General features: G+C 41.5%; 1 protein-coding gene across 2 annotated transcripts in view; it reads left to right on the forward strand.

Annotated features, from left to right (window-relative positions):
- Positions 1 to 410: 410 nt before the first annotated feature.
- Positions 411 to 26,092, forward strand: part of MET (MET proto-oncogene, receptor tyrosine kinase) — a gene marked incomplete at its 5' end in the record, with an annotated part of 105,072 nt that continues 79,390 nt past the window's right edge. For both annotated transcript variants that reach the window (XM_081102365.1, XM_081102366.1), the window contains one exon: positions 411 to 1,613. In XM_081102365.1, coding sequence (XP_080958491.1) covers positions 411 to 1,613 — 1,203 coding nt within the window. The remainder of the gene's footprint in view (positions 1,614 to 26,092) is intronic.

Raw genomic sequence — 26,092 nt, forward strand, 5'->3', positions numbered from 1 at the left:
AAATTTTGAATATCAACCTAGTCATCAACCACCGATATTAAACCACATTAAACAAATAGCAAAGGGGACGAACGAAATTTCTTATGTTTCTGACTTCATTGCTGAATGAGTCTAACTTGGTCGCACTATCATTCTTAATACAGAACATTGCTTGCATCTCATAATGGTTCTCTAAAATTACTCATTCTGGCTTGAGTTCTAAAATTAAACTATGTGGAGTCATGTCCAATGGCACAATGCATCTTTATGCGAAACCAGCTAGAGTTTTTGTTTTCACCCGATGTAAAATTTTCAGTAAGGAAGCTTTGTTTCTAATAGCTTAACTGGTATAGTTCTTTCCATATCTTCTTTGTTTCTAGTGACAACTAAATTGCTCTCTCCTTGTATGTGTTTTGACAGATAAACTCACCATGAAGGCCCCTACTGCGCTTACCCCCGGCATCCTTGTGCTTCTCATTACCTTGGTGCAGAAGAGTGACGGGGAGTGCAAGGAGGCGCTAGTAAAGTCTGAGATGAATGTGAACATGAAGTATCAGCTTCCCAACTTCACTGCGGAAACGCCCATCCAGAATGTGGTTTTGCACAAGCATCACATTTACCTCGGTGCCATTAACTACATGTATGTTCTAAATGACAAAGACCTGCAGAAGGTTGCTGAGTACAAGACGGGGCCCATGCTGGAACACCCGGATTGTTTCCCATGTCAGGATTGCAGCCACCGAGCCAATGTTTCTGGTGGCGTTTGGAAAGATAACATCAACATGGCTCTGCTCGTTGACACGTACTATGATGATCAGCTCATTAGCTGTGGCAGCGTTCGCAGGGGGACCTGCCAGCGGCACGTGCTTCCTGCCTACAACACTGCTGACATACAGTCCGAGGTACATTGCATGTACTCCCCACAGACAGATGAAGAGTCCAGCCAGTGTCCTGACTGTGTGGTGAGTGCCCTGGGAACCAAGGTCCTGATTTCTGAAAAGCGCCGGTTCGTCAACTTCTTCGTGGGCAATACCATAAATTCTTCCTACCCTCCAGACTATTCTTTGCATTCGATATCGGTGAGAAGGTTAAAGGAAACTCAAGATGGTTTTAAGTTTCTGACAGACCAGTCCTATATTGATGTTCTACCTGAATTCCGAGATTCTTACCCCATCAAGTATGTCCACGCCTTTGAAAGCAACCATTTTATTTACTTCTTGACAGTCCAACGGGAAACCCTCAATGCTCAGTCTTTTCACACAAGAATAATCAGGTTCTGTTCGGTAGACTCTGGGTTGCATTCCTACATGGAAATGCCTCTGGAGTGTATTCTCACGGAAAAGAGAAGAAAGCGATCCCCAAGGGAGGAAGTGTTTAATATTCTTCAAGCTGCATATGTCAGTAAGCCTGGGGCCCATCTCGCTAGGCAGATAGGCGCCAACCTGAATGATGACATTCTCTATGGAGTGTTTGCACAAAGCAAGCCAGATTCTGCTGAACCAATGAATCGCTCTGCCGTCTGTGCATTCCCTATCAAGTATGTCAATGAATTCTTCAACAGGATCGTCAACAAAAACAATGTGAGATGTCTTCAGCATTTTTATGGACCCAACCATGAACACTGCTTTAATAGGGTAAGTCACACAGATTCCCCACTTAGAAATGACGAGGTATAAAGCAGAATAGGTATCAGCCTAGAAAAGAACACCAATGGCTTTTTGGTGCTTGGTAAATGGTCTTAATCCAAAATATTTGTATATTCTTTCCAAGAAAATTTAGAAATTAAATCTTCATTTAAAAGTAAAATCACAGTTTGAGAAAAACTCAATGTGGTATTTAAAAGAAAAAATAATATATTTTTACAATTTGAGTTTGCATATCTGCCAATGCTTCAGATTATTAAATTTATTTCTCATATAAGCTTGAGTAGTTCTGGTCAGATTTACACAAAGTTTAACGCAACAGCAATTTCTATAAAACACAATTATTAAGATCTCAGTAGAGTCTTTACAACGTTTAAAAAGGCTTTTAACTTATGAGGCACCATTTCCTCACTAATATGCAAATAAATGGTCTATATTTTTGGCATTACTTAAAGAAATATGTAATTCTAAGATCAAAACAAGCCAAAAATCTCTTCCAAAATGTTGGTAAATAAAACATATTCCAAAGGGCTAATATACTTCTCTAAATAACCTGGGATGCTAGAGAGGAAATTTTCTTGCTCCCCAAATCCTTGCTATGTGTTTTTTTAAAAATACACAAACAAACCCATATATTTCTTTTGAACATTAACTTTCACTAGTGCAAATGTAAGTTTCCTTTACTGTTAGTGTCTGGTTAAACAAGCTTCTGAGATGCCATTATGACATGTGCTTTTCTGAGAAAAAGTTTAGGGTCAGTGTTGAATCATACTTCTCCCTTCCCCCCAAAAATAGCCTTGAGAATGTTCATGATTAATTTCCATTTGTATTCTTTTTTTAATTTTTTTTATTAGAGTTAACATACCTTATTATATTGATTTCTGGTGTACATCTGTGATTAGACATTACATAACTTACTAAGTGATCATCCCAATAAATCACATACCATACATACCTATTAAAAATATCATTGACTATATTCCCAATGCTGTACTTTATATCCCCATGACTGTTCTGTAACAACCAATTTGTACTTCTTAATCCCTTAACCTTTTTCACCCATACCCCCAAACACCCTCCCATCTGGCAACTGCCAAAATGTCCTCTACATCCATGAGTATGTTTCTGTTCTGCTTGTGTGTTTATTTTGTTTTTTAGTTTCAATTGTTGGAAGATATGTATTTTTTGCCATTTTATTGTTCATATTTTTATCTTTTTGGTTCTTCTTAAAAAAGTCCCTTTAACATTTCACATAATACTCGTTTGGTGGTGATGAACTCCTTTAGCTTTTTCTTAGCTTGGAAGCTCTTTATCTGACCTTCAATTCTAAATGATAGCTTTTTAGGGTAGAGTAATCTTGGTTGTAGTCCCATGCTTTTCATCACTTTGAATATTTCTTGCCAATTCCTTCTGGCCTGCAAAGTTTCTGTTGAGAAATCAGCTGACAGTATAGGAGCTCCCTTGTGATAACTAACTGCTTTTCTCTTGCTGCTTCTTTCTTTGTCGTTAACCTTTGGCATTTTAATTATGATGTGTCCTGGTCCTGGGTGGGCTTTCTTTGGGTTCCTCTTGTTTGGGACTCTCTGAACTTCCTGGGCTTGTATTGTATGTCTTTTCCTTCACCAACTTAGGGAAGTTTGCTGTCATTATTTTTTCAAATACATGTTCAATCTCTTGCTCTCTCTCCCTTCTTATGATACCTCCATGATGCAAATGTTGGTATTCTTGAAGTTGTCCCAGAGGTTCCTTACACTATCTTCATTTTTTTAATTTATTTTTTTTTGCTCTGAGTGGGTGTTTTTTGTTTTTTTTCTTACTATATTCCAAATTGCTAATTTGATTCTCAGTTTCATCTACTGTACTATTGATTCCCTGTAAATTATTCTTCATTTCAGTTAGTGTCACTTTCATTTCTGATAGGTCATTTTTTATGCTGTTGAAGTTCTAAGTTCACTGAGCATCCTTCTAACCAGTGTTTTGAACTCTGCATCTAGTAGGTTGCTTACTTCCATTTTGTTTAGTTCTTTTTCTGTAATTTTGTTCCGTTCTTTCATTTGGGACTTGTTTCTTTGTCTATACTCATTTTGGCAGCATCTAAATCTTGTGGAGTGGCCTAATGTAGTAGGTATTCTATAGGGTCCAGTGACAAGCCTTCTTGATCACCCAAGCAGGGCACTAAATGTGTGCCCTCTGTGTGGGCTATGTACACCCTCCTCTTGTAGCTGAGCTTAGATTGCTGTTGGCATGTCAATTGGAGGTATTTATCCCCAGGACAATCAACTGCAAGGACTGGCTGCAACAACCAACAACCACTTTCCAACTGTGGAGAATCAGCTGTGCAGGGGCCCATCACCCAGAGGAGGACTTACTTCAGCGGGCCTCTGGTGCCAATTGAGTCCACCCCGTGAGTGTGTAACTTATGCATGTGGTTGGGTGTTGCTTTAACATGGTCTGAAACTTTTCACTGAATGTGCTGGGTACAGACCAAGATCAGTCACTGCTTGTGTTCTTTCTGGGGCCACCTGGCTTAAGCTACAATGTGATCTGCAGATGGCCGCTAATTTTGCTGGACTTGGAGGTGCCCAGGTGAGGCCAAATGCTGGGAAAAAATGCTGGCTGCTACTAGTGCCAGGCCTGGGGCTACTTAGCTCGAGGTTCAGGGCACACTGAGGCCAAATGCTGCTTGTTTGAGAGATTTTAGGAAAATCTGAAGCATGAGCCAAGACAGGCCATTCATATGGAAAAGCCATTGGAAACTGCTTGGGTGGGCCCCAAAGTTGGGTAGGCCCCAAAGTTTGGTGGGGCTGGGTCTCAGGGAAACACCAGGTCAGGGCAAACAGTGTGAACCAGGTTGTTGGAATCTCAGATATGGAGCCCGCCTACTAGCCCTGTGGGGGTGAAGGGCTTATCAAAGAAACAATGGCCTCTACCAGCACTTCTGTCTGGGATAAAGCTGACTCCTCCCCAGCCCTTGTCCTGATAACGGACTCCCCATTTGTCTCTAGTGATTTTTTGAGCTTCTGCCCCAGTGCTGAGGGAGTAAGTCGGAGTAAGTCTGTGCACAGGCCTTTAAAAGGAACTGCCTGGGACTCCAGCAGCCCTTGGTCTTCCTCAGCCTCAATCCCTGCTGGTATTTTACAGCCAGAAGTTATGGGGACTTTTCTTCTTGGCAGTAGAACCCTGGGATGGGAGGCCTGGTATGACGCTGGGACCCTGATCTTTTCAGGTGGGACTTCTGCAGTGGACATATCCCTCCTGATTTTTATCTGCCACATGTGATTGTGGGACCAGCCTGTTCTGCTTCTTCACCCCTCCTACCAATCTCCATGTGGCTTCTTCTTTACTTCTCTAGTTGTAGGACTTCCATTCAGCCAGATTTTAGGCAGTTCTGGATGATGATTGTTCTGTATTTTAGTTGTAGTTTTATGTGGTTGTGGGAGGAAATGAAGATCACATTTACCTATGCCATCATCTTGACCAGAAGTCCCTTCTTTTGGATCTTGACATCAGTCGTGGACTTCCTATTTAAATATATAGTGCTCTACCAAGTTCTAGTTTGGCACTTTTTATCTGGTTGGTATTTGATATTTATAAATATAACTAGTTTTGATATATGATTATTTATATTTACATGAACTGGTATTTTCACAGGAAAGATTAGGAAAATTGTTTGTTACTTTGATTCAGATATACCTGGGGATTTATCCTGCTAGTCATCACATCATTTGATGCCCAAGAAAGAGCACCAAATTTGGAGTTCATTATGACTTTAAGCTTTTTTTGTTTGTACCTAGATTTGAATATATGGACCTGTCTATAGCCCAGGGGTGGGCAAACTTTTTGACTCAAGGGCCACAATGGGTTCTTAAACTGGACCGGAGGGCCGAACAAAAGCATGGATGGAGTGTTTGTGTGAATATAAATTCAAAGTAAACATCATTACGTAAAAGGGCACGGTCTTTTTTTTCAATAGTTTTATTCATTTCAACCGGGCCGGATACGGCCCGCGGGCCGTAGTTTGCCCACGGCTGCTATAGCCCCTAACATAATAACCACTAATTATTGTAATTGAATGAACAGATAATAAGCTTTCCTTAAGACAGTTTGACTTTAGAAAAGGATATCTCATCCTAACAGTTTTCAATCTAAGTAATAAAGGTTATAATTGCAAGCAGGAAGAACATTAAACATGTCCTTGGTGAAAAAAAGTAAGCAATTTGCTGAGGTGTACCAAGGGCATATGAATTCAGAAACATTTGGCTCACTCTTGCTGAAATGTCTGGGATGCTTTCCCAGATAGGAACTTTAAGTAAGTTTTTCATAAAGCTAGAAACTTCTGAGAAAATGAATTCATCTTTTGGTGAACTACGGACATAACTGTTCTCGTTCCCCTTCCACAGTCTTGTGAATATACATAATGTGCATACATATATATCCCAACCAAGACTTATTTCTCCATGCAGATGTGTAATATATGTTGCAAACTTTGTAAGAAGTAATGAGATTCTCATGAGGCTGCCCCTTTCCTTCGCTAGAAAATATGAAAAAAATGAAAGGAAACAAAAAGACTTTCGGAAACCTGGAATTAGGAAATAAAAGTGTAATATGAGTAGCATTCTAGAGGAAACACTTGTCCTGCATCCTATAAATTGCTTCAGAAACACAAGTTTAAAAGTGTCTAGTAGGAACTACTCCAGGGCCTCTCGAGCACATGAGCTATTTTTAAATCATGTTCTCTTAAAAATTAAAAAGAGACAACTTATGAGGGTATGTTGATATCTTATTATTTATTTTGTTCATGTTAAAAGTATTTATCAATTCTAAAATTCTCAAAACACAGCTGAACTTCATCTTACCCCTTTGGCTTCCGTAGTGCTCCAAGGGGAACAAAAAGGCAGGATTATTGAATGGAATTCAGGTCAGTTTTATTGCCATGGAAAAATGACCAAAATGCACCAGCCACACCTGAAACCATTATCACTCCCATCACAGAAATTCTTGTGGGAAACAAGATAAAACTTGCCAACATAATCTTCTTCTAAGGGAAGCCAACTTTTACACTGGCCAAATTTCATAAAGATAAATACTTTCAAACCTCCTCTATTTACTTGCCTGTTTATCTTCTCTGGTTTCTAAAAATCAAAATTATTTCAAGAATGAGACTACTCACGTTCTCAGTTTTGTATACACATTCATTCCACACGCAAAAACAACACCTCAGATTGTTCCAGTAATCAGCATATAATCAGCATAGAGTGAGATACCTAGAGCCCTTATTCACAGAAAAAAACAAAATGACTTACAAGATCAAACTAGTTTGGAGAGACTCTAAGCAATAAAATGACTCCATTTTGTCCTGGCAAAGTTACTTGGCAAAACATCAGGTGACCTATCTAACAACTGCTTGGAACTGAGTTTTTATTTTTGGCATAAAGTTTGGTGCATAGACACACATTGTAGTTTTATTATTAACATGACTAATCAATCAGATCTTTATTGAGGGATTGTTGTGTGCTCTGGTGACAATGTTAAGAAAGATTCTGCAAATCACCCTACTCAGGGAGATAGATAACAGAAATCCAATTAGTGCCATTTGTGCCAATCACACCCAAGGGCTGATGAAGTCAGAAAAATAAATCTCATTTTGGTGCATCGGCATAAAGCTGAGGAGTATTCTATGGGGACCCTCCGCTAAGACCTCACCTAGAATTCTTGCCTTTGGAAAACAGTTCTCCGCCTCTGGAGCATGCCCTCACCTTCGCCCCTTCTTTCCTAGGCACACTGTGTCTGGAGCACATCTCCGCCCTTCCCTTCCCCCTCTTCTTTGCTTTTCTCTCCCCTGAGCTCCAAGGGCTTTTTTTTTTTTTTTTTTTTTTTTTTTTTTTACCTTTGTAACTTATTTCCTGAGCCCATGCAGCCTAGCTGGCTCACCTTTTCTACCTCTGTGACTTTCTAAATAAACGTTGTCTTATAACTGGGCGGCGGGGGAGAAAGAAAGAAAGATGTGGCAGTAACTCCTCTGAGGCTTCTGCCCAGTCCTCAAGTGTGAGCACAGCCATGCTGAGGTTGTCGGGCCCTCCTTGAGCTTCCCTCCATGTGAAATGGTTTATAGTACCATTGAACCTCAACTTCCTGGTTCATGGGTCAACCTCAACCTCCTTGTTCATAGTTCACTGCTCAATCAATGAGTCACACCAGTGGCCAGTTGGTATTACTTCTTTTAAGTAGATATTTTGTCATTTTGTCCAAATAAAATACACTGTTTACAATTAATTTGAAAATGAAGAAGTCTACTTATTTTAGGTCTGGGACCATTTTGGTTATAAAATCTTCTCATAAACATATTGAAACCTTAAGTTTTATTTTAATTTTTTAAAATATTCCTGATTTTTTGTTATAGTATATGAATTATTTAGTACTTGTCATCTGAATTAGTAAATAAAAAAGCATAATGTGTTTAAGACTGTTTTTCAAATATAAAAGGTCTGACTGTAAGAAGAATTATACCATGTAAATATTTCATCTTCTCATGAAAGTGTTAAATATTGTAAGAAAACTGTCCTTTCTCATTCTTATCTTTATTATGATGTATTTATCGTAACATAGAAATTAATGAATGTGGATTGCTATCAACTATAAACACTTCTGTATATCAGTATTTATTGACCACCTACTGTATGCACATCACTACTGGCAAAATTTTAAGACATTGTTAACATTAAAGAATAACTATTTAAAAATTGCCTTCAAATCTGAGCCTTGTAATAGTGTAGATTTAAGTTATTTTTGTTTTAATGGATTTATTAAAATTTTTAATTTTACCTATGTAAAAGCTCTTTACTGACAGACTTTACATTTTAAAATTATCCATGGCTGTTTTAAATTGTCTATAGTGATTTATAAGGTTGTAGTTAACTCATTTAAGAGACAATTATCTTTCTATATAAGGCATTTTTAAATAGCAAGATAGTGCTTGTCTTCTTTGTTGTTCATCGGAGTGCAATTCACAAGCTGCATGGCAAAATGTGTATTATGTAAATAAACTGGTTTACTATAAAAATAAAGGGGGGTTATATTACAGGACCAGACAAAGAGAGTGCTAGGGAAGGGTCTCCTAAATGTAGGGGTCCAGGAGGCTATCAGGCCGGGCTTGTTTATTTAAGATCACTCAAGTTGCTTTCCCCCTCTGACATTTTGTGAAACACTAGCTATACAAACTCTATATACATCTTCTCATATTGAGGACATCCCTAAAGCCCTCTTTGAGTCATCTAATAGTTTGCAGAGCACATCATTCTCACCTCTAAGTTATCTGTGCTTCACATATGAGGCTGTTTCTGGAAACTTATCTCAAGCCACAAATATCCCATTCATGCAATATTAGTGTTATTTTATCAGTTGTTCTCTAAGAACATAGTCCTATCTTCATAATGTAACCATTTTCTGTGTCACATTTGAAAGTGATTCGTAAAGGGTTTGTTTACAGTGACTTCCAACACTTAGATTTATGAAATTATACACCCACAAATGTCAAATATCTTAACCTCCTTAGAATTGATTGAAGTTGTTTTAGACTAATGCATAGTCCCTAAACTGCACATTATTATTCAAGATAAAGTAATTGAAAAAATGCCCTGTAATATGGAGACTTGTAAAGCCCCAAATTTGGGTAGAAAAAAAGACTTACAGTCTAGGTGGGACAAATAGTATTAAAAATTTAGTTAGTTTTAAGCATATTAACTGGTATCTCCAACAGTATCATATAGAGGATTTGTTAACATGACAATTATTCCAGGAAAAAATAGAATCAGTACACGTTGGCCCAGTCTCCTACAAATGAGAAGATTGAATAAACGAATTTTTTAAATCCCCAAATCAGCAAAGATCCTGTTTCTGAAATTATAGTATACTTACTAAGAGAAGTAAATAATACGTTTGGAAACATTTTTAACTTAATCTAAGTTGAAATTAAAAAGGATTCTCTCACCCACAAAGTGCAATCATCATATCACACTGTTTTTTGTGCAATCTCATTATCAAAGTTTTGCTCTATCTGTAAGCCATTTGAAAGAGTAAAGGTAGACTTGCAGCAGATATTTTTGTCAACTTCTTGGTCATCTTCATGACCAGTTATTAATCAGTTAAGTGAAAAACGCATCATTTGGTGCCAGATACACCTGAAGAGCAGTCCTGGCCTACAAGCTGGGTGACTTCTGCCACATTACTTAACTTCTTTTTTTTTTTAAGATATATTTTATTGATTTTTTACAGAGAGGAAGAGAGAGGGGTAGAGAGTTAGAAACATCGATGAGAGAGAAACATTGATCAGCTGCCTCTTGCACACCCCCTACTGGGGATGTGCCCGCAACCAAGGTACATGCCCTTGACCAGAATCGAACCTGGGACCCTCAAGTCCACAGTCTGACGCCCTATCTACTGATCCAAACCAGTTAGGGCACATTACTTAACTTCTTAGTGCCTCGATCTCTTCATTTGTAACATGCAGATAACAACACATACTTCACTGGGTTTTGTGAAAATCTGGGATAATGTATATAAGGTACCTGGCACAATAAGATGACCATAATTTAGCTCTTTGGAGACAGCATGGCCTAATGCAACAAGACTGAAGTCAAAGAGATCTGGGTTCAAATTTGTACCCCACCGTTTTCTCTTTGGCCATGAGAGCATTAATTAAAATCTCTGAACCTGTTTTCTTCCATGCAGGACTATTGTGTGGACAAGTGCAACAATGTTTGTAAAAGATCTAAACTTAGTTCATTGCACATAATAAATAACAGCTATTATTGTAAGAAATACTTATATGAAGAAAGGCAGATTCCAATTATTGAATTGTGTTTGGAAGAGGCACACTCTGATTTTATTGATCATGAGGGTCTTTCTCTTCTGTACCAACCTGTTATGAGTGACCCACCTCCATAATGTTTAATTTGTGCAAGTCCTTCTTATAACTCAACAGAAAGAAAAAAAAGGAGTGGTGGGAATTGGTGGTGTTTTGGGGATGGAAACAGAGATAGTTGAATCAGAAATGTACTATAGTCGAGCTAGAAGGTATAAAGTCTACTGCTTGCTCCCCAACTTTCACTTCCAAGCACTATAATATACTCTGCTTATGTAATTTAAGTTATACTGTGCATTAAAGAACTTGCAGATAATGAGTTTTAGAAAAACTTAAACTCACAGGTTGTTTTTATCAAGCTTTCTTGTTTGTAATTATCATTTATACTCAAGTGCAAAAAGTAGCCAACTGCTTCCCAAAATAAAGGGAACTTAAAGTAGTAATTTTCCATCTCCCTCTGAAAGAGTGGCAAAGTTAAAGGGTCACCGCTCAGAACCATCAAAGGAAGACAGCAAAGTGATTAGAACAATTTTGTATGAAAACAAAATCAAAACAAGATGCAAACAAGGAACAATAGGAATAGGCAGAAACACACACAGTGATGTTTCTTTATTACTATTATACAAAGATGATAGATGAGTAAAATTGGGTTACATTTAAATTGTAATGGAAGAAAATAATTGCAGCCTTCTATCAGGAAACCACAAGTACCATTATTGATCTGTCATCCTCAGGACATGTCTCATAATATTTAATAAAATAAACAAAGATGTATAACCCTTTATGGGCCCTATATCTATAATCTCCCACACCCAAACATTTGAACAGAGAAGATGGAATCAATGTTGCAAATAACATCCATGTAATTATACTGGTTTTGACATGCCTTATTTAAGCAATCCAGTATCTCCAGAAAATGCAGTTTGTATTAGGGATGAAAAATGTGAAGTTCGATTTCAGGTTTTTTTTTCTTCTTGTGCTCCGAAATGAGAGGATGTTATCCTATATGAAAAATGTTATTGAGGATTCTTTATTCTAGACACTAAATATCTTGGAGATGCCAAATGTAATAGCTTAGCTACCAAAGCAAAACCTTGCAAGGAAGAAAATTCTTGAGGTATAAGGATTCAATATACTTTTAAAAAAATTCTAAGTAGAAATTCATTCATTGGACTTGATTCCTCTCCTTTTGTGAACTCTTCTTTACTCTCTGCCAGGCTTAGGGAGTCACTGCTCCCTAACCTACTTACTTGAACTTTCCATGCTACCCTCCTATGAAAAGTAGCATATTGCATTATTTTTTTAAAAAGAATTTTAAATTATGTTCTTTCCAGAGTTTTGTAACACTCTCTGAGATCACTGGGCACACCCTGGGTATTAGAAAATGCATCACTGAGTGAACCACTGATGCCTCTGCTTTTTTCTCTTTTCCTCCTAAGTAGTCTTTAAACCATTTCATAGCTTATTCACAGGCCTACCCTAGGAAAGAATGAAAAAGCAAAGGTATGATCTATACTAATAAAAAGGTAATATGCTAATTAGACCAGAAGACCTTCCAGATGTCCTTCTGGACAAAGCCATAGTGGCAGGGTCGAGGCAGAGGCAGTTAGGGGTGATCAGGCCAGGAGGGGGGGGGCAGTTGGAGGTGAGCAGGCTGGCAGTGGGGGGCAGTTGGGAGCGAGCAGGCCGGCGTGGGGGGGAAGAAGTTGGGGGGCGATCAGGCCAGCAGCGGGGGCAGTTGGGGGCAAGTAGGCCGGCAGGCAGAGTAGTTATGGGCAGTCAGGCAGGCAGGCAGGTGAGCGGTTAGGAGCCAGTGGTCCCGGATTGCAAGAGGGTGCACTGGGCCACTAGTGTTTTTATAAGCTAACAGCAAAGAAAAGCAGGAAACTCACTAAAAATGTAGGTAGGCTTTATCTGTGAATCATATTGACTCATAATGTGATTGATAGTGTTTCCCCTGTATGAGCAATTAAAATTTAACTATGCCATATACATAAAATGAATTCTTCATTCTTCTTAATGTCTTTTAAAGCAGGAGGTATGATCTGTGTTTTATTTAAGTAGTTGGTCTCTACATGAAGATTCACTTGGTAAAATCAGTGTAGCAAACAATGAGTTCATACAAAAAAAAATCTTAGAGTTGGTGTTTGAAATGCTGACATGTTAATAAAACTTTGAAGACACAGATCGAATATGTGATATTTTTATTGCAATGCGACCACATGATTAGACTTCTGAAAGCATGTGGGATCTGGCATTTTTATGAGAATATTAACCTCCTTGAGTAATAATGGATTTTTTAGCTAAGAATACTTCAGAACTCTCTCTTAACAATGGCCACCCTACTCTGCCTCCTTATCTCTTCATTCTAATTTAAAAAAATGGGCATCTATCAGAATTTGGATAGAAAAGCCAACGGAATTTTTGCCGTTGCTTACTCATGGATGGGCACAGATACTGAGTCAGTGGGCACACGGAGTCCAGAATGACTCAGGGCCCAGATATGTGCTGCAAGCCACGTCTCCAGTAGCCAGGGAGGGCTGTCAAGGGCTCATTTATGAGGGAAATAAAACCAATGGTTCAGCTATTCTTGAAGTAAAACTCCCCCTGATTTTTTTTTTTAATAATAGTGAATGTGATGATTCTAGGATCCCAGCTGGATACATTCCAGTCTGCTAATTATATATTTTTTCCAGCTAACATATTCCAGGCAGGTTTCCTTTGCATGTGAATTACTTGCCCAGTAGTGTTGACTTCCTATCCTGGGAAGAGACATAGTACATGTCACCCTAGACCAGTGGTCAGCAAACTCATTAGTCAACAGAGCCAAATATCAACAGTATAACGATTGAAATTTCTTTTGAGAGCCAAATTTTTTAAACTTAAACTATATAGGTAGGTACATTGTTATTAACTTAATTAGGGTACTCCTAAGCTGGCCTTTGCTAAAAACATCCTCAGTCTGATTAAGGTACATTCGCTGAAGTCGACCCCTTCCAACTCTCCCATCCACACTCCTCTTGTATACTTATTTTGTCTATCTCCTTTCGTTCATCCTCTCTATATGTCCAAACCATCTCAACACACCTTTCTCAATCCTTGACACTACATCTTCTTTCACTCCACAACGTTCCCTAAAATTAACTTAATAAACTTTAAAGTTTTAAGTCAACTTCGCACTGTACGTGCACACCCGCACGTGGTATTTTGAGGAAGAGCCACACTCAAGGGTCCAGAGTCGCATGTGGCTTGCGAGCCGCGGTTTGCTGACCACTGCCCTAGACCTTGGGTAACATTGGAGCAGATGAAGTTTGTCCACCTTCTCTCCTTCAAAAATAGTCTCTAGTGTTTCAGCACGAGGACAGAAAAATGTCTTACAAATGCACGCTATCATAGAATAAAGGCTGTTGTAAACATTCTTGATGTTCACATGTAGGGGAAAACAGTTTATGAATAGAATAAATATTTTTGTGAATTCAAACTAAAGTCTGACATTAGTTGTCTTATTTGGGTAAATCACCAAAATGTGTATTAATCAGAGGACAATAAAATGGTAGGTGATATTTCAAATTGTGTTCTAGATAAAAGGGGTAAATTGAGGTCAGTTTTGATTTGTAAAGCTTTCTTTTCTATAACTGAATTTATGAAAATTAAGTTTGCTGAGTTGTCATTTCAAAATACATGTATTATTCATAATTTGCTAGAATTTGTGTCTATGTATCAGAAAAGTGTAAATCTGTATGACATTAAATTTTCTAATGACATTTTAAATTTAAAATCGTATTGACACTTGCCCATAGTCACAGCCAATAGTTCATTGAAGGCCTGGAGTGGGGTGGGAACCAGGTGGAGATGGGCAAAGGGGGAAGAAAGGAGGGTCATCTGTAATAATTTCAACAATAAAGATAAAAAATAAAATAGTTCAGATTTTTTTAATCCTATTAACACTTTCATCTAGAAACTAATCTACTAACTAAACTATAGGTGAATTGCTGTTCAGGAAATAGGAATAAATGCAAAGATTAAATTAGTCATTTAGCCAAATGAATCAGTAGTATTTAGTGCTAATGCACTAAGCAGATTACACACACTAATGCAGTGGCAGTCAATAGCAAAACTGAGTGTCTTTAAGAATTATATTGACAATAAAATGTGCAATATTTTCCATTTATTTTAAGCTAATTATATTATAGTCTTGTTTTTTCATCTTGTTAGTTTAAACCAAATGCTAGAAGCCTAACCATCTTATTTAGTGCATAAAATGACCAAAAGTTTATAATCATTGTTTTCAAACAAGAGACAGAGGAAAGGATTTAATCACACAACCAAGATTCAACAAGAAATTCAACAGATATTTATTGAGTGCCTAACCCTGTTGGTATTTGGTGAATGAGATAGGCATGGTTCTTGTCTTTATGAAGCAAACAGATTAGGGTAGGAGATTACTGTAAGTGATCAGTCACCCCAATAAACAAATACATCATGATGATTTATGAAATGCAGTGTGAGGGGAATACCTGTGAATGCAAGTAAGGAAGAATATGTTAATTTGGTAATATAGTCACAATAGGCCACCCTGAAGAGGTGAAAATTAACTTTGCATAAGGCTAAAAGGTAACTTATATGAAGCTCAAAATTTTAGGAAAAAACAACATATTTTTAGAACATGGGCAAGTCCATAGCCAGTATTTAATCTACACTAATAAAAGAGAAAAATGGTAATTGGCGTACGACGATACCCTTTTCATTGGCTAATCAGGGCTATATGCAAATTAACTGCCAACTAAGATTGGCAGTTAACTGCCAACAAGATGGCGGTTAATTTGCATATGTAGGCACAATGCAGGGAGGCGAAAGGGAAAGCAGGAAGAAGCCCCCTGCCACTGACAGTGATCTGAAACCCAGGGGGGAGCTAAGAGGTGGGGGGCAAGGCAAAGGCGGCCCTGGGGCCCTGGGGCCACCTTTGCCCTGCCCCCCAGCCATGATCGGAGAATCAGGCGCCTTTGCCGCCCTGGCCAGTGATAGCAGGAAGTAGGGGTGGAGCCAGCGATGGGAGCTGGGCACGGTCGAAGCTGGCAGTCCCGGGAGCTAGGGGTCCCTTGCCTGGGTCTAAAGCGGAGCCCACGATCGCGGGGTCACTGCAGCTGCGGGTCCCCGCTGCCACTGCAGGTCCCCGCTGCCTGGGCCGGACGCCTAGGCCAGAGGCATTAGGCCTGGGTAGGGGCGGAGCCTGCAACCACGGGGGGTTGGGGGTCCCCTGCCCAGGCCTGACACCTCTGCCGGAGGCCTCAGGCCTGGTCAAGGGGCCGATCCAGTGATTGGTGATCGGAGGGTGATGAGGGTCAACTCCTCTGGCCGAGGCATCAGGCCTGGGTGGGGGGCGGAGCCGGGGATTGGGGGTATATGATGGTCCCCTTGCCCAGGCCTGAAGCCTGGGTCAGAGGCGTCAGGCTTGGGCGGGGGGTGGAGCAAGCGATCAGAGGGAGATGGGGGTCCCCTGCCCAGGCATGATTCCTGGGCCAGAGGCCTCAGGCCTGGGAGGGGGCCAGAGCCAGTGATCGGGGGGAGATGGGGGTCCCCTGTCCAAGCCTGACACCTCTGGCGGAGGCGTCAGGCCTGGGCAAGGGGCCGATCAGGCGATTGGAGGGTGATGGGGGTCTACGCCTCTGGCCGAGGCATCAGGCCTGGGCAAGGGGCAGAGCCAGCAATCAGAGGGGTCTGGGGGTCCCCTGCCCAGGCCTGACGCCTCTGTCAGAGGCGTCAGGCCTGCGCAAGGGGCCGATCCTGCGATTGGAGGGTGATGGGGGTCAATGCCTGAGGGCTCCCAGTATGTGAGAGGGGGCAGGCTGGGTTGAGGGACACCCCCCCCCCCCACACACACACACACCCAGTGCACGAATTTCGTGCACCGGGCCCCTAGTAAACTAATAATGCTTGCCTATTTCACAAGCTTTAGGTGTTAACTACATGTTGCTTCATTTATCCAGCTTTATTTCTTTTACCATATTTTATTGATTTTTTACAGAGAGGAAGGGAGAGGGATAAAGAGTTAGAAACATCGATGAGAGAGAAACATCAATGAGCTGCCTCCTGCACACCCTCTACTGGGGATGTGCCCACAACCAGGGTACATGCCCTTGACCCAAATAAAACCTGGGACCCTTCAGTCCACAGGCCGATGCTCTATCCACTGAGCCAAACCAGACAGGGCTATTCAGCTTTTCTAGTCATGAGTGCATATTACTTTATACTTACACATAATATATCACAAGTAGAACTATGTTGGAGAATTTAACATTTTTAACAGTTCTATTTTACTATAAACAAACTGTCTTTTCTTTGATTTCTAAATGGTTAAATTACTTTTCATTAAGTGATTTTTAGTGTGAAGAAAATAATTCTAGAAGCTGCGGGCATAATTTAGGTAGTGTGTGTTCTCCTGCCTCTCTTATCGGCTTCTTTGAAAATAGATATTTCTTATGTCAGTCCAAGTTATTTTTCTCTTATCCCCCCCTCCCCGCCGCCTTCCTTTCTTCTGTGGCTAACATTGGGACCCTATTTGTCAGAAGAACCTGTGTTTCTTGGGGGTGGAAGGGATTATCCTGTTACCTACCAGTAAGTCTATGACAAAGTGAACTATAAGATCCTGAGAACAAAAAATAAGCTCTTTTGAAATTATCAAAATTATAAAAGTTCACCGAATTCAAGGGAATGTGATGCTGAGGTGGGCCCCAGACATATTCTCTTTCCGCCTCTGTGCACTGTGCTCTGCACAACTGAATCCATTTTAGAGGATTTCCTTCTCATGTGAATCATGTAGCCTAGAGGGTCACGTGGGAGACAAGTGTCCCAGGGACTGGAGGATGTCACGAACACCTACTGAATGTATAAAGGCATTCTCTCTAGTGTGTGCCATGGTTATGTTGTTCTAACGAATCTCTAGCTGCAGACACATTGTGCCTTTCTCATTTTAATCATGTATATATATATATATATATATATATTCATATATATTTAATCATGCAAATATTTAATTAAGTGTAAGGTCTTAGAGGCAAGGCAGTTTGTTATGCTTCTTTATACCTAAGCCTATGACCATAGACAACAGTGTTTCTTTTACTTGACAAAAAAAAAAAATTTGTCTTCCAAAAGAAATCTATATATTTACACAGCAAACAGAGACCATCTGAATTGCTAAAGTATTTGAATAAAAGTTCTTGATAAACTCTACAAATGTGTTTTTATGACGGTCATAAAAGGCATTGTTTTTGTCATCTCCACAAGCCACAAAGCTTTAAAAAAAAAAAAAAGGCTGAGGAATCAAAGGAAATATTTAACTCCTGTATTTGCTTTGTTTACTTTTGTTTGGCCAAGAAAGAAGTGGAGTTTGCCAAGGGAAAAGATGAGGGAATGGGGGGTGTTTAATCTTCAAGGTTTATTCCCGTGCCTGTAAGTCAGAGAGGTCACTGGCTAGCTAGCCCCTTGCTGAAGGCTATAAATACAGACAAAGGTCTGTTTATTTTCCAGTAAGGTGTCCAAAATCTTGGATGTAAGAGATTGTTTATAAGAATACAGTGTGTGTAAGAGTTATATAAAACTTCAAAGTATATAATAAGGAGGTGAGGTTATTTTTTCATATATTTACTAATATGAGAAGGTATAAGACTCTGGAGATGTTCTAAAGTGCAATAATAAAGGTGAATATGAGGTCAAATTATGTGATTCTGGTACTTGAGGAGCTGATTTAAATGAATAAAGATGAGGAATTTATAATAGAATAGAATACATCTGATGATTCATTAAATGTAAACTTGTTTATGGCTCCAACATCATGGTAAACAGGACTCCGTAACTGCATTAATAAAGAGTAATCAAGAAATATTTCTAATTTAAATATTTCTAGTTACTTTGGGTGTTTCTAGACCTGAAATGAAAAGAAATGGGTGGTGTTTCTTATTCTCAACTAAACTCACTCTCATTTCAGAAGAGACATAGAAAGTTCTTGATTTCACATAGAATTGGCAGACAAAGCACAAGATCAGTTCTGTTACTGGCCCAATATTAAGGACGTCAGTGTTTGCAGAATGGTGAGTGGTGGCTGCCAGCCCCTACTGCCCCTGAGGGCTTCTCCACCTCCCCCTGCTCCTGAGGGGCGATCGGGGCAAAAGCCACCACTTCCACCCACTGATGGTGCCAGCCCTGCTCGCACCTGCTGCTGGTGCTGGCCCCAATCATTCTGTGCTGTCGGAAGGTGTGAGCAGGGCCGGCGTTGTCAGTGCATGGGAGTGGCAGTGGAGGAAGCGGGGCTGCTGGCAAACAGAGAACCGGGGGCCACAGCAGGAGGGGCCGGGTGGGGGCACAGAAAATGGACCGAGACCCACTCCTGATGGCGCCGAGCAATTGGGACCCGTGCGGGGCGCCAGCAGCGGGTGCGAGCGCCAGGCAGGACCATGGCGTACAGGAGCAAAGAATTTTCAGTAACAACCAGAGGCTCACTCCTATAACAGGCACTTGCACCCCGCCTTGGTCTGGTGCTCTGGCTCACCTGCTCCACCATCCCACTGCAGCCAACACCCACCATGTTCCGTGTGTTCCCCCTGGTGGTCAGCGTACATCATAGCGACCGGTTGTTCAGTTGTTCCGCCATTCAGTCAATTTGCATATTAGCCTTTTATTATATAGGATAGTAATTCAGTATTTGTGTGAGCTTTACAGAATTTTCTGAGACCTTGGAACCAGCTATTATGACAAACTCCCAGTACTTTACTTAATACTTTGTATGCTAGAACTAGTTAAGAAATAGACAAATTTTCTATTTTCTCTGCCAATTTGTAATAAAATCTCTGTTCCAGTGAGTGACCAGGCAGTTATTTTAATAGCAATATTGATATAGTTTTATTCTACCTCTTTTGCTACGAGCAAGTCTTTCATTTTATAACTTTCATTCTAAACTCTGGATAAATCACAAGTTAAACTGAACTATTATTTGTTTAATGCTCTGTTTCCTTCTAACTTTGCTCTTGCCTATCAACCTCAACCCAGTTCCCCAGTGGCTCAAGAAACCCTCAGTCGGGATTAAGTAATGGTTTACATAACCTCTCTCATTCATTAACCCATGTTGACATTCTGTGTAACAGCCTTATTTCAGACTTTCTTAAGCACCTTATCCAGCTGCAGGTTTGGGTGCAACTAAGAACACCTATTTAATCAAGAAACTTAATGCTTCCAAAGAACCATCCAGCCTACCTCAACCTTCTCATTTAGTCTGCTTCTATTCCTTCTTCAGGATAAAACCTGGTCTAATAGTAAATATGAAGTTTAAAAATCTTTACTTCTCCTCTCCTTCTGCATATACACAAAGCAGAAACAGAAAATTGTATGTTACCATTCCAGACAGGTTTTGTATTATTAGTGTAATGAAAATGATGCCAGTGAGATAAAACTAGATCTCCTTGACTCCATCCTCATCCTCAACCAATCTATTTGTTTCCATGCTGCTGCTGGAGTAAGTAATCTTTTCCAAAAACAAATTAATTTGTGTAACTGTATTCTTTAACATACTTTGAGGGCACACCAATGGTTTCAGAGTAAAATCCATACTCTTTACTAGTCCTGTATAATAAAGATGTAATATGCAAATGGTCATTACGCCATGAAGCATAACGATCAACCACGTAACAACTGGATCACGGATCAGCAGGAGGGTGGGGCAGCGAGCTACAAGTGGGCAGCGGAGAGCTACAGGATGGGGCCAGTGCAGCAAGCTATGAGGGGTGGTGGAGGGAGCTACAAGAGGGCAGGGCAGCGGGCGGAGAGCTACTGGAGGGTGGCAGTGAGCTACTGGCAAGCTACTGGAGCACAGATTCATGCGCAGGGCTACTAGTAGTATGATATTCAAGGAATTTCTTTCCTTGGCCCTGGCTGTTTCTTGGTCCTCCTCACACCTAGCAGTCTGCTAATAAATGTTTAACAGGGGGGAAGAGGAATCATAAGCCCCTGATTTGTAGTGTTCACAAATTTCCATGGTAGAAATACCTCATCAAGCCAATTTCAAGCTACCAAGGTAGAGTCACTAAACAAGAATTAGAAAGAAATGTTCATAGTCGACTCTGTAATCTGGTACAAGATAGCTAAAGCACACCTTATCCATCTCTCAACCTATGATTTTTTTCTGTGCCCTTGACTGGGAATCAAACCCTTTGGTGTGTGGGCCAATGCTCTAACCACTTAGAAACACTGGATAGGGCCTATCCTCATTCTTTTTGCTGCTCTGATTGAATGGGGTGTTTTTTGTTTTTACCTTTTCTTCCATTCAATCCTCTGCTTCATCCAATCCACTGTTTATTCCTTTCAGTGTATCTTTGATGTCAGATATTGTGTTCTTCATTTCATATGATGCTTTCTATGTCTTTTTCCATGCTGTTGTAGTTCTCACTAAGTTCTTCGAGCATCCTTATAACCATTACTTTGAACTCCATGTCTGATAAATGAGTTGGCTTCATTTCATTTAGCTCTTTTTCTGGGGAGTTCTCATGTTCTTTTATTTGGGGTCTATTTGTCTTCCCATTTTGGCTGCCTCTTTGTATTTGTTCCTATATATTACATAGATCTGCTGTGACTCCCAGTCTTCATGGGATGCCCTTACGTGGTAGGTGTCCTGTGGGACTCGGTGGTGCGGTCTCCTTGGTCTCCTGAGCTGGGTGCTCTAGGAATGTCCCTTGTGTGGGTTATGTGGGCCCTCCTGTTGTAATTTAGTCTTGGTTTCTATTGGCCTGTTTGTGTCTGGGATCAACCCTCAGGCTGGCTTACTGTGAGGCTCAAATCCAACCACAGTGTGCAAGCTCTTTTGCAGGTGTTGACCAAAAAACAGAAAAAGAAAACAGAAAAGAAAAAGGCGGAATTCGCCGCAGCACAGTTTAGTGCCTGCTGAGATCTCTCTTTGAACCTGATGTTTGTGAAGTTTATTGGGTTCTGTTCTGTTGTTGTCTGAAGCTGGGTACTTGGTTTGTTGGTTCTGCCTTGTAAACCTATTTGAAGCTACAAGCAATCCACAGTTTGTGGCTGCCTCTGCTGGGCTTGGGTGGGTACGGGAAGGACCAAACTGTACCAGCACCAGGCCCAGGGCAGGTCAGCAAAAATCCTGGGGCACCCCAGGATCCACCTCCACCTGCCTCTGCCTGCCAGCTGCTTGTTAGGCTCATTCATTGAAAGAGCCTCTGATGGAATCAGGAGGATGGGGCTAGTGGATCTCCCTTGAGGGGGAGATGTAAGTCAGGCATCAGAGATAATGGTGGGTGTGGTCCCCACCCCAGAGCCACACCACTGAGTCTGTCCCAGGTTTTTTCCCTGACCTCCGTAGGGCAGAGCCCCTAGTTGCCAGATGGGTGGGGCCTCCAGAGCCCAGAGGTTGGGTCTGCCAGAAGCCAGGAGGGTGTTTGGAAGTGCCTGGAAAAGGCCAAGCTACAAACCAAGGCCAGCTGCCACTAGTGCCAGGCTAGGAGCCACTTAGCAACAGGTATAGGGCATGCCAGGGCCAGATGCTGTTTGTTTGAGAGATTTTAGGAAAATTGGCAGCATGAGCCAAGACAGGTCATTTGTATGGAAAAGCCACTGAAAGGGTTGAGGTGGGCCCAAAAGTTGGGTGGGGTATGTAGGGTCTCAGGAAGTCAGTAGGGTGGAGCAAACGGTGTTTACCATGTTGATGGAGACTCAGATATGGTGCCTGCCTCCCAGCTCTGTGGTGGTCACTCAGCCAAAGAAAAATGGCCTGTGCCAGCACTTTTGTGTGGGAGAAAGCTGCCCCTTCACCCCTGGCCCTGTTGCCAGACAATTCATTTCCTCCCTATATGTCCAAGTTGCCTTCTGAGCTGCTGCCCAGTGCTGGAGTTCTAAGCAAGTGAGTCCGAGTAAGTCCCTGCCCAGGCCCTTTAAGAGGAATGCCTGGGACTCCGGCAGCACTCTGTCTCACCAGCCACAATTTCTGCTGGTTTTCACAGCCAGAGGTTATGGGGACTTCTCTCCCTGGCACTGGAACCCTGGGCTGGGGGGCCTGGTATAGGGCTGAGACCTTCACTTCTCGGGGGGACCTCAGCAGATGAGATATCCCTCTCGGTTTTTAACTGCTACACATGGATATGGGACCAGCCCACATAGCAGTGATGGCGAACCTTTTGAGCTCAGCGTGTCAGCATTTTGAAAAACCCTAACTTAACTCTGGTGCCGTGTCAGTTATAGAAATTTTTTGATATTTGCAACCATAGTAAAACAAAGACATATTTTTGATATTTATTTTATATATTTAAATGCCATTTAACAAAGAAAAATCAACCAAAAAAATGAGTTCACGTGTCACCTCTGACACACGTGTCATAGGTTCGCCATCACTGCCATATAGGGTCTCTGCCCATTTTACCAGTCTGTTTGTGGCTTCTTTATATCCTTAGTTATAGAACTTCTGTTCAGCTAGATTCAGGCAGTTCTGAATGCGGTTGTTCTGCCATTTAGTTGTGATTTTGATGTGGTTGTGGGCGGTGCTGAGTACTACTGAGTTTTTCTACGCTGTCAACTTGACCATTAGCCTCTGCCTATTCTTTACAGTTCCACTCGGGCATTTTCTCCCCCCAGGAAATCTCCTCTAGCTTTTCCCTCATGCCGCATTCTGGGTAACCTGCCTTTCCGGTGCACTTCAGTAGCACCCTCAGATTATTTCTGCCATATCACCTACCACACTAGTCCCGAAGATACCTCAAGAGGAAATATAGGATATATGACTTATTTCAGATATAGATATAGATATAGATATTGTACACATGTGTATGGACCCATGTATACATATACATGAAGTATATTCTGCTCCAACAGTGGTACTAGTCCCCCTGAAGATATGGACTATAGTTTTTATCTCTACATTCCCGGTACCTCACCCAATAGCTTCAACATAATATATATTTATCAAATGAGCAAGTAAGTATGATGACAAATTATGGTTAGTAAAAATAATTGTTAGATAAAATTCATTCATTCTCTTTCAAATCATTCATTCTCTTTCTAAAAACTAATTTATAGAATTGGGGAGCTGCCAAAAGTCAAATTAGCTTTGAAAACATGGAAATGGAAAGTTCCACTACGCCCCTTTCTTACACACACACACACACACACACACCTCCTCCAACCACCATTCTGGGATGAAGATGGATCAAAGAACAAAGAGGAGAAGAACGAAAGGAGAAGGAAAGATGATGATAGGGATGGTGAATAAGTAAAATTTCCAGAGCTTTGTAATCAAAATTGGGAAAAACACAATTAAAGCCATTAAGAGAGAAAGGCAGGAACAGCCTGTCTGCTCCTTAAGGCCTTCTTGAGCCTGTCGGCAGAGCTTCCCCCTGAGTGGGGGACACTGTCTGTGTGAGGCCCTTTTGGCAACACCTTCTGGTGGACATCGCTCAAGCAGTGGTACCAGTGGGGGTGACCCTCCCCCGCCACATGAAGTTTGCATTTAGAATCCACAGATTTTCCCTGTCGATCAGCAATGTGTGATTTCAAGTTTAAAATAATGACTGGATTAAGGAAAAGACGTAAGAACAAAGGTCTTTTTCAGTGCCGCTCTGACTGTGGCCGCAAGATTAGACTCCATAGCGACACCACTTCATAAGCACTAGGCCCGAGAGAAACTAAGATGGCAGCATAGATAAACACCGGGAAATAGTCGCCCCACACAACAATTGAAAATTATCCCAAAGGACGGAGCAAACATCGTCCAAAACAACAGGAAGGCTGGCTGAGTGTAATTTCTACAACTAGAAGAAAAGAAAAGCACGCTGAGAGCCAGAGGAGCTGCGGAGGCTGAGTGCAGAGGTACGGCGGCGGCGGTGGCAGTGGCGGCGGCGGCTCGCGCGCGGAAAGGGGGTGGCACCTGAGGACGCGGCTGTCTTTTTGAATCACAAGCTCCCGACTGCTCTGAACTCCGGTTCCGGGAAGTCTCTGGGGACCCAGGACTCATACGGGCAGAGGCTGGTCTGTCAGGTGGCAGCGGGCGAACTTGAGGGTGGATTTCCCTCAGAGGTGCTTGCAGCCATTACCGGGACACTGAGACGCGCGACTCCCGGCGTGGAGAATTAGCCATAGCGTCTTTCTCCGCCCTTTTGACTCCCTGAGGCCCCGCCCCACCCAGGCTGCGGCAGAGGCTTTTGCATGTGAATGTACCTAACTACAGCCCAGCCCGGCAGACCCGGAACTTCCATGAGAAGGCCCAAGGCCCCGCAGCGGCTTGCATTGCTTCACAGCTGAGCCTCTTCCTGGTTCCTGCTGTGTGGCCTCAGGCAGGGGCTGAATTAGCACCTCCTTAGATCCAGGAGCCACTGTACCCAGTGGTCAGAGGGGGTCCATTCTCCCACTTCAGACACAGCTGCTTCCCACAGCCAATTGGCCTGGAGGTCAATTCCTCCCAGTGATCCTACAACAACCAAGGCGCCAAGAGTGCACCAAGAGTGTCCACCCCAGGTAACTGGGGAGGCTGAGCCACTGGGCCCTACAGGACACCTGGCGCGCAGACCACTCTATCAACACAGGGAAGCAGCCAAAATGCAGAGACAAAGAAACAGGTCACAATTGGCAGAAACGGAGGAAGCCAGACGACTGGATATAGAGTTCAAGGCCACGTTTATAAGATTTGTCAAGAATTTTATGGAAACCGCCGATAAATTTAATGAATCCCTCAAGGAGTATAGTGAGACCATGGAGGACATGAAAAAGGACCAACTAGAAATTAAGCATACACTGACTGAAATAAAGAATAATTTACAGAGATCCAACAGCAGACAAGAGGATCCCAGGAATCAAGTCAAAGATTTGAAATGCAAAGAAACAAAAAATACCCAACCGAAAAAGAAAAAAGAAAAGAGACTCAAAAAATATGAAGATAGTGTAAGGAACCTCTGGGACAACTTCAAGCGTACCAACATCAGAATTATAGGGGTACCAGAAGGAGAGAGAGGGCAAGATATTGAAAACCTTTTTGAAGAAATAATGACAGAAAACTTCCCCCACCTGGTGAAAGAAATGGACTTACAAGTCCAGGAAGCGCAGAGAACCCCAAACAAAAGGAATCCAAAGAGGACCACACCAAGACACATCATAATTAAAATGCCAAGAGCAAAAGACAAAGAGAGAATCTTAAAAGCAGCAAGAGAAAGACAGTCAGTTACCTACAAGGGAGTACCCATACGACTGTCAGCTGATTTCTCAACAGAAACCATGCAGACCAGAAGAGAGTGGCAAGAAATATTCAAAGTGATGAATAGCAAGAACCTGCAACCAAGATTACTTTATCCAGCAAAGCTATCATTCAGAACTGAAGGTCAGATAAAGAGCTTCACGGATAAGAAAAAGCTAAAGGAGTTCATCACCACCAAACCAGCATTATATGAAATGCTGAAAGGTATTCTTTAAGAAGAGGAAGAAGAAAAAGGAACTCTTACCATTTGCCACAGCATGGATGGAACTGGAGAGCGGATAAATACCACAAGATCTCACTCATTTGTGGAATATAATGAACAACATAAACTGATGAACAAGGACTGATCCAGAGACGGAGAGGCACTGATTGGACTGT

This window comes from Myotis nattereri, assembly GCF_964212035.1.
Source record: "Myotis nattereri genome assembly, chromosome: 11".
NCBI classification, from domain to species: domain Eukaryota; kingdom Metazoa; phylum Chordata; class Mammalia; order Chiroptera; family Vespertilionidae; genus Myotis; species Myotis nattereri.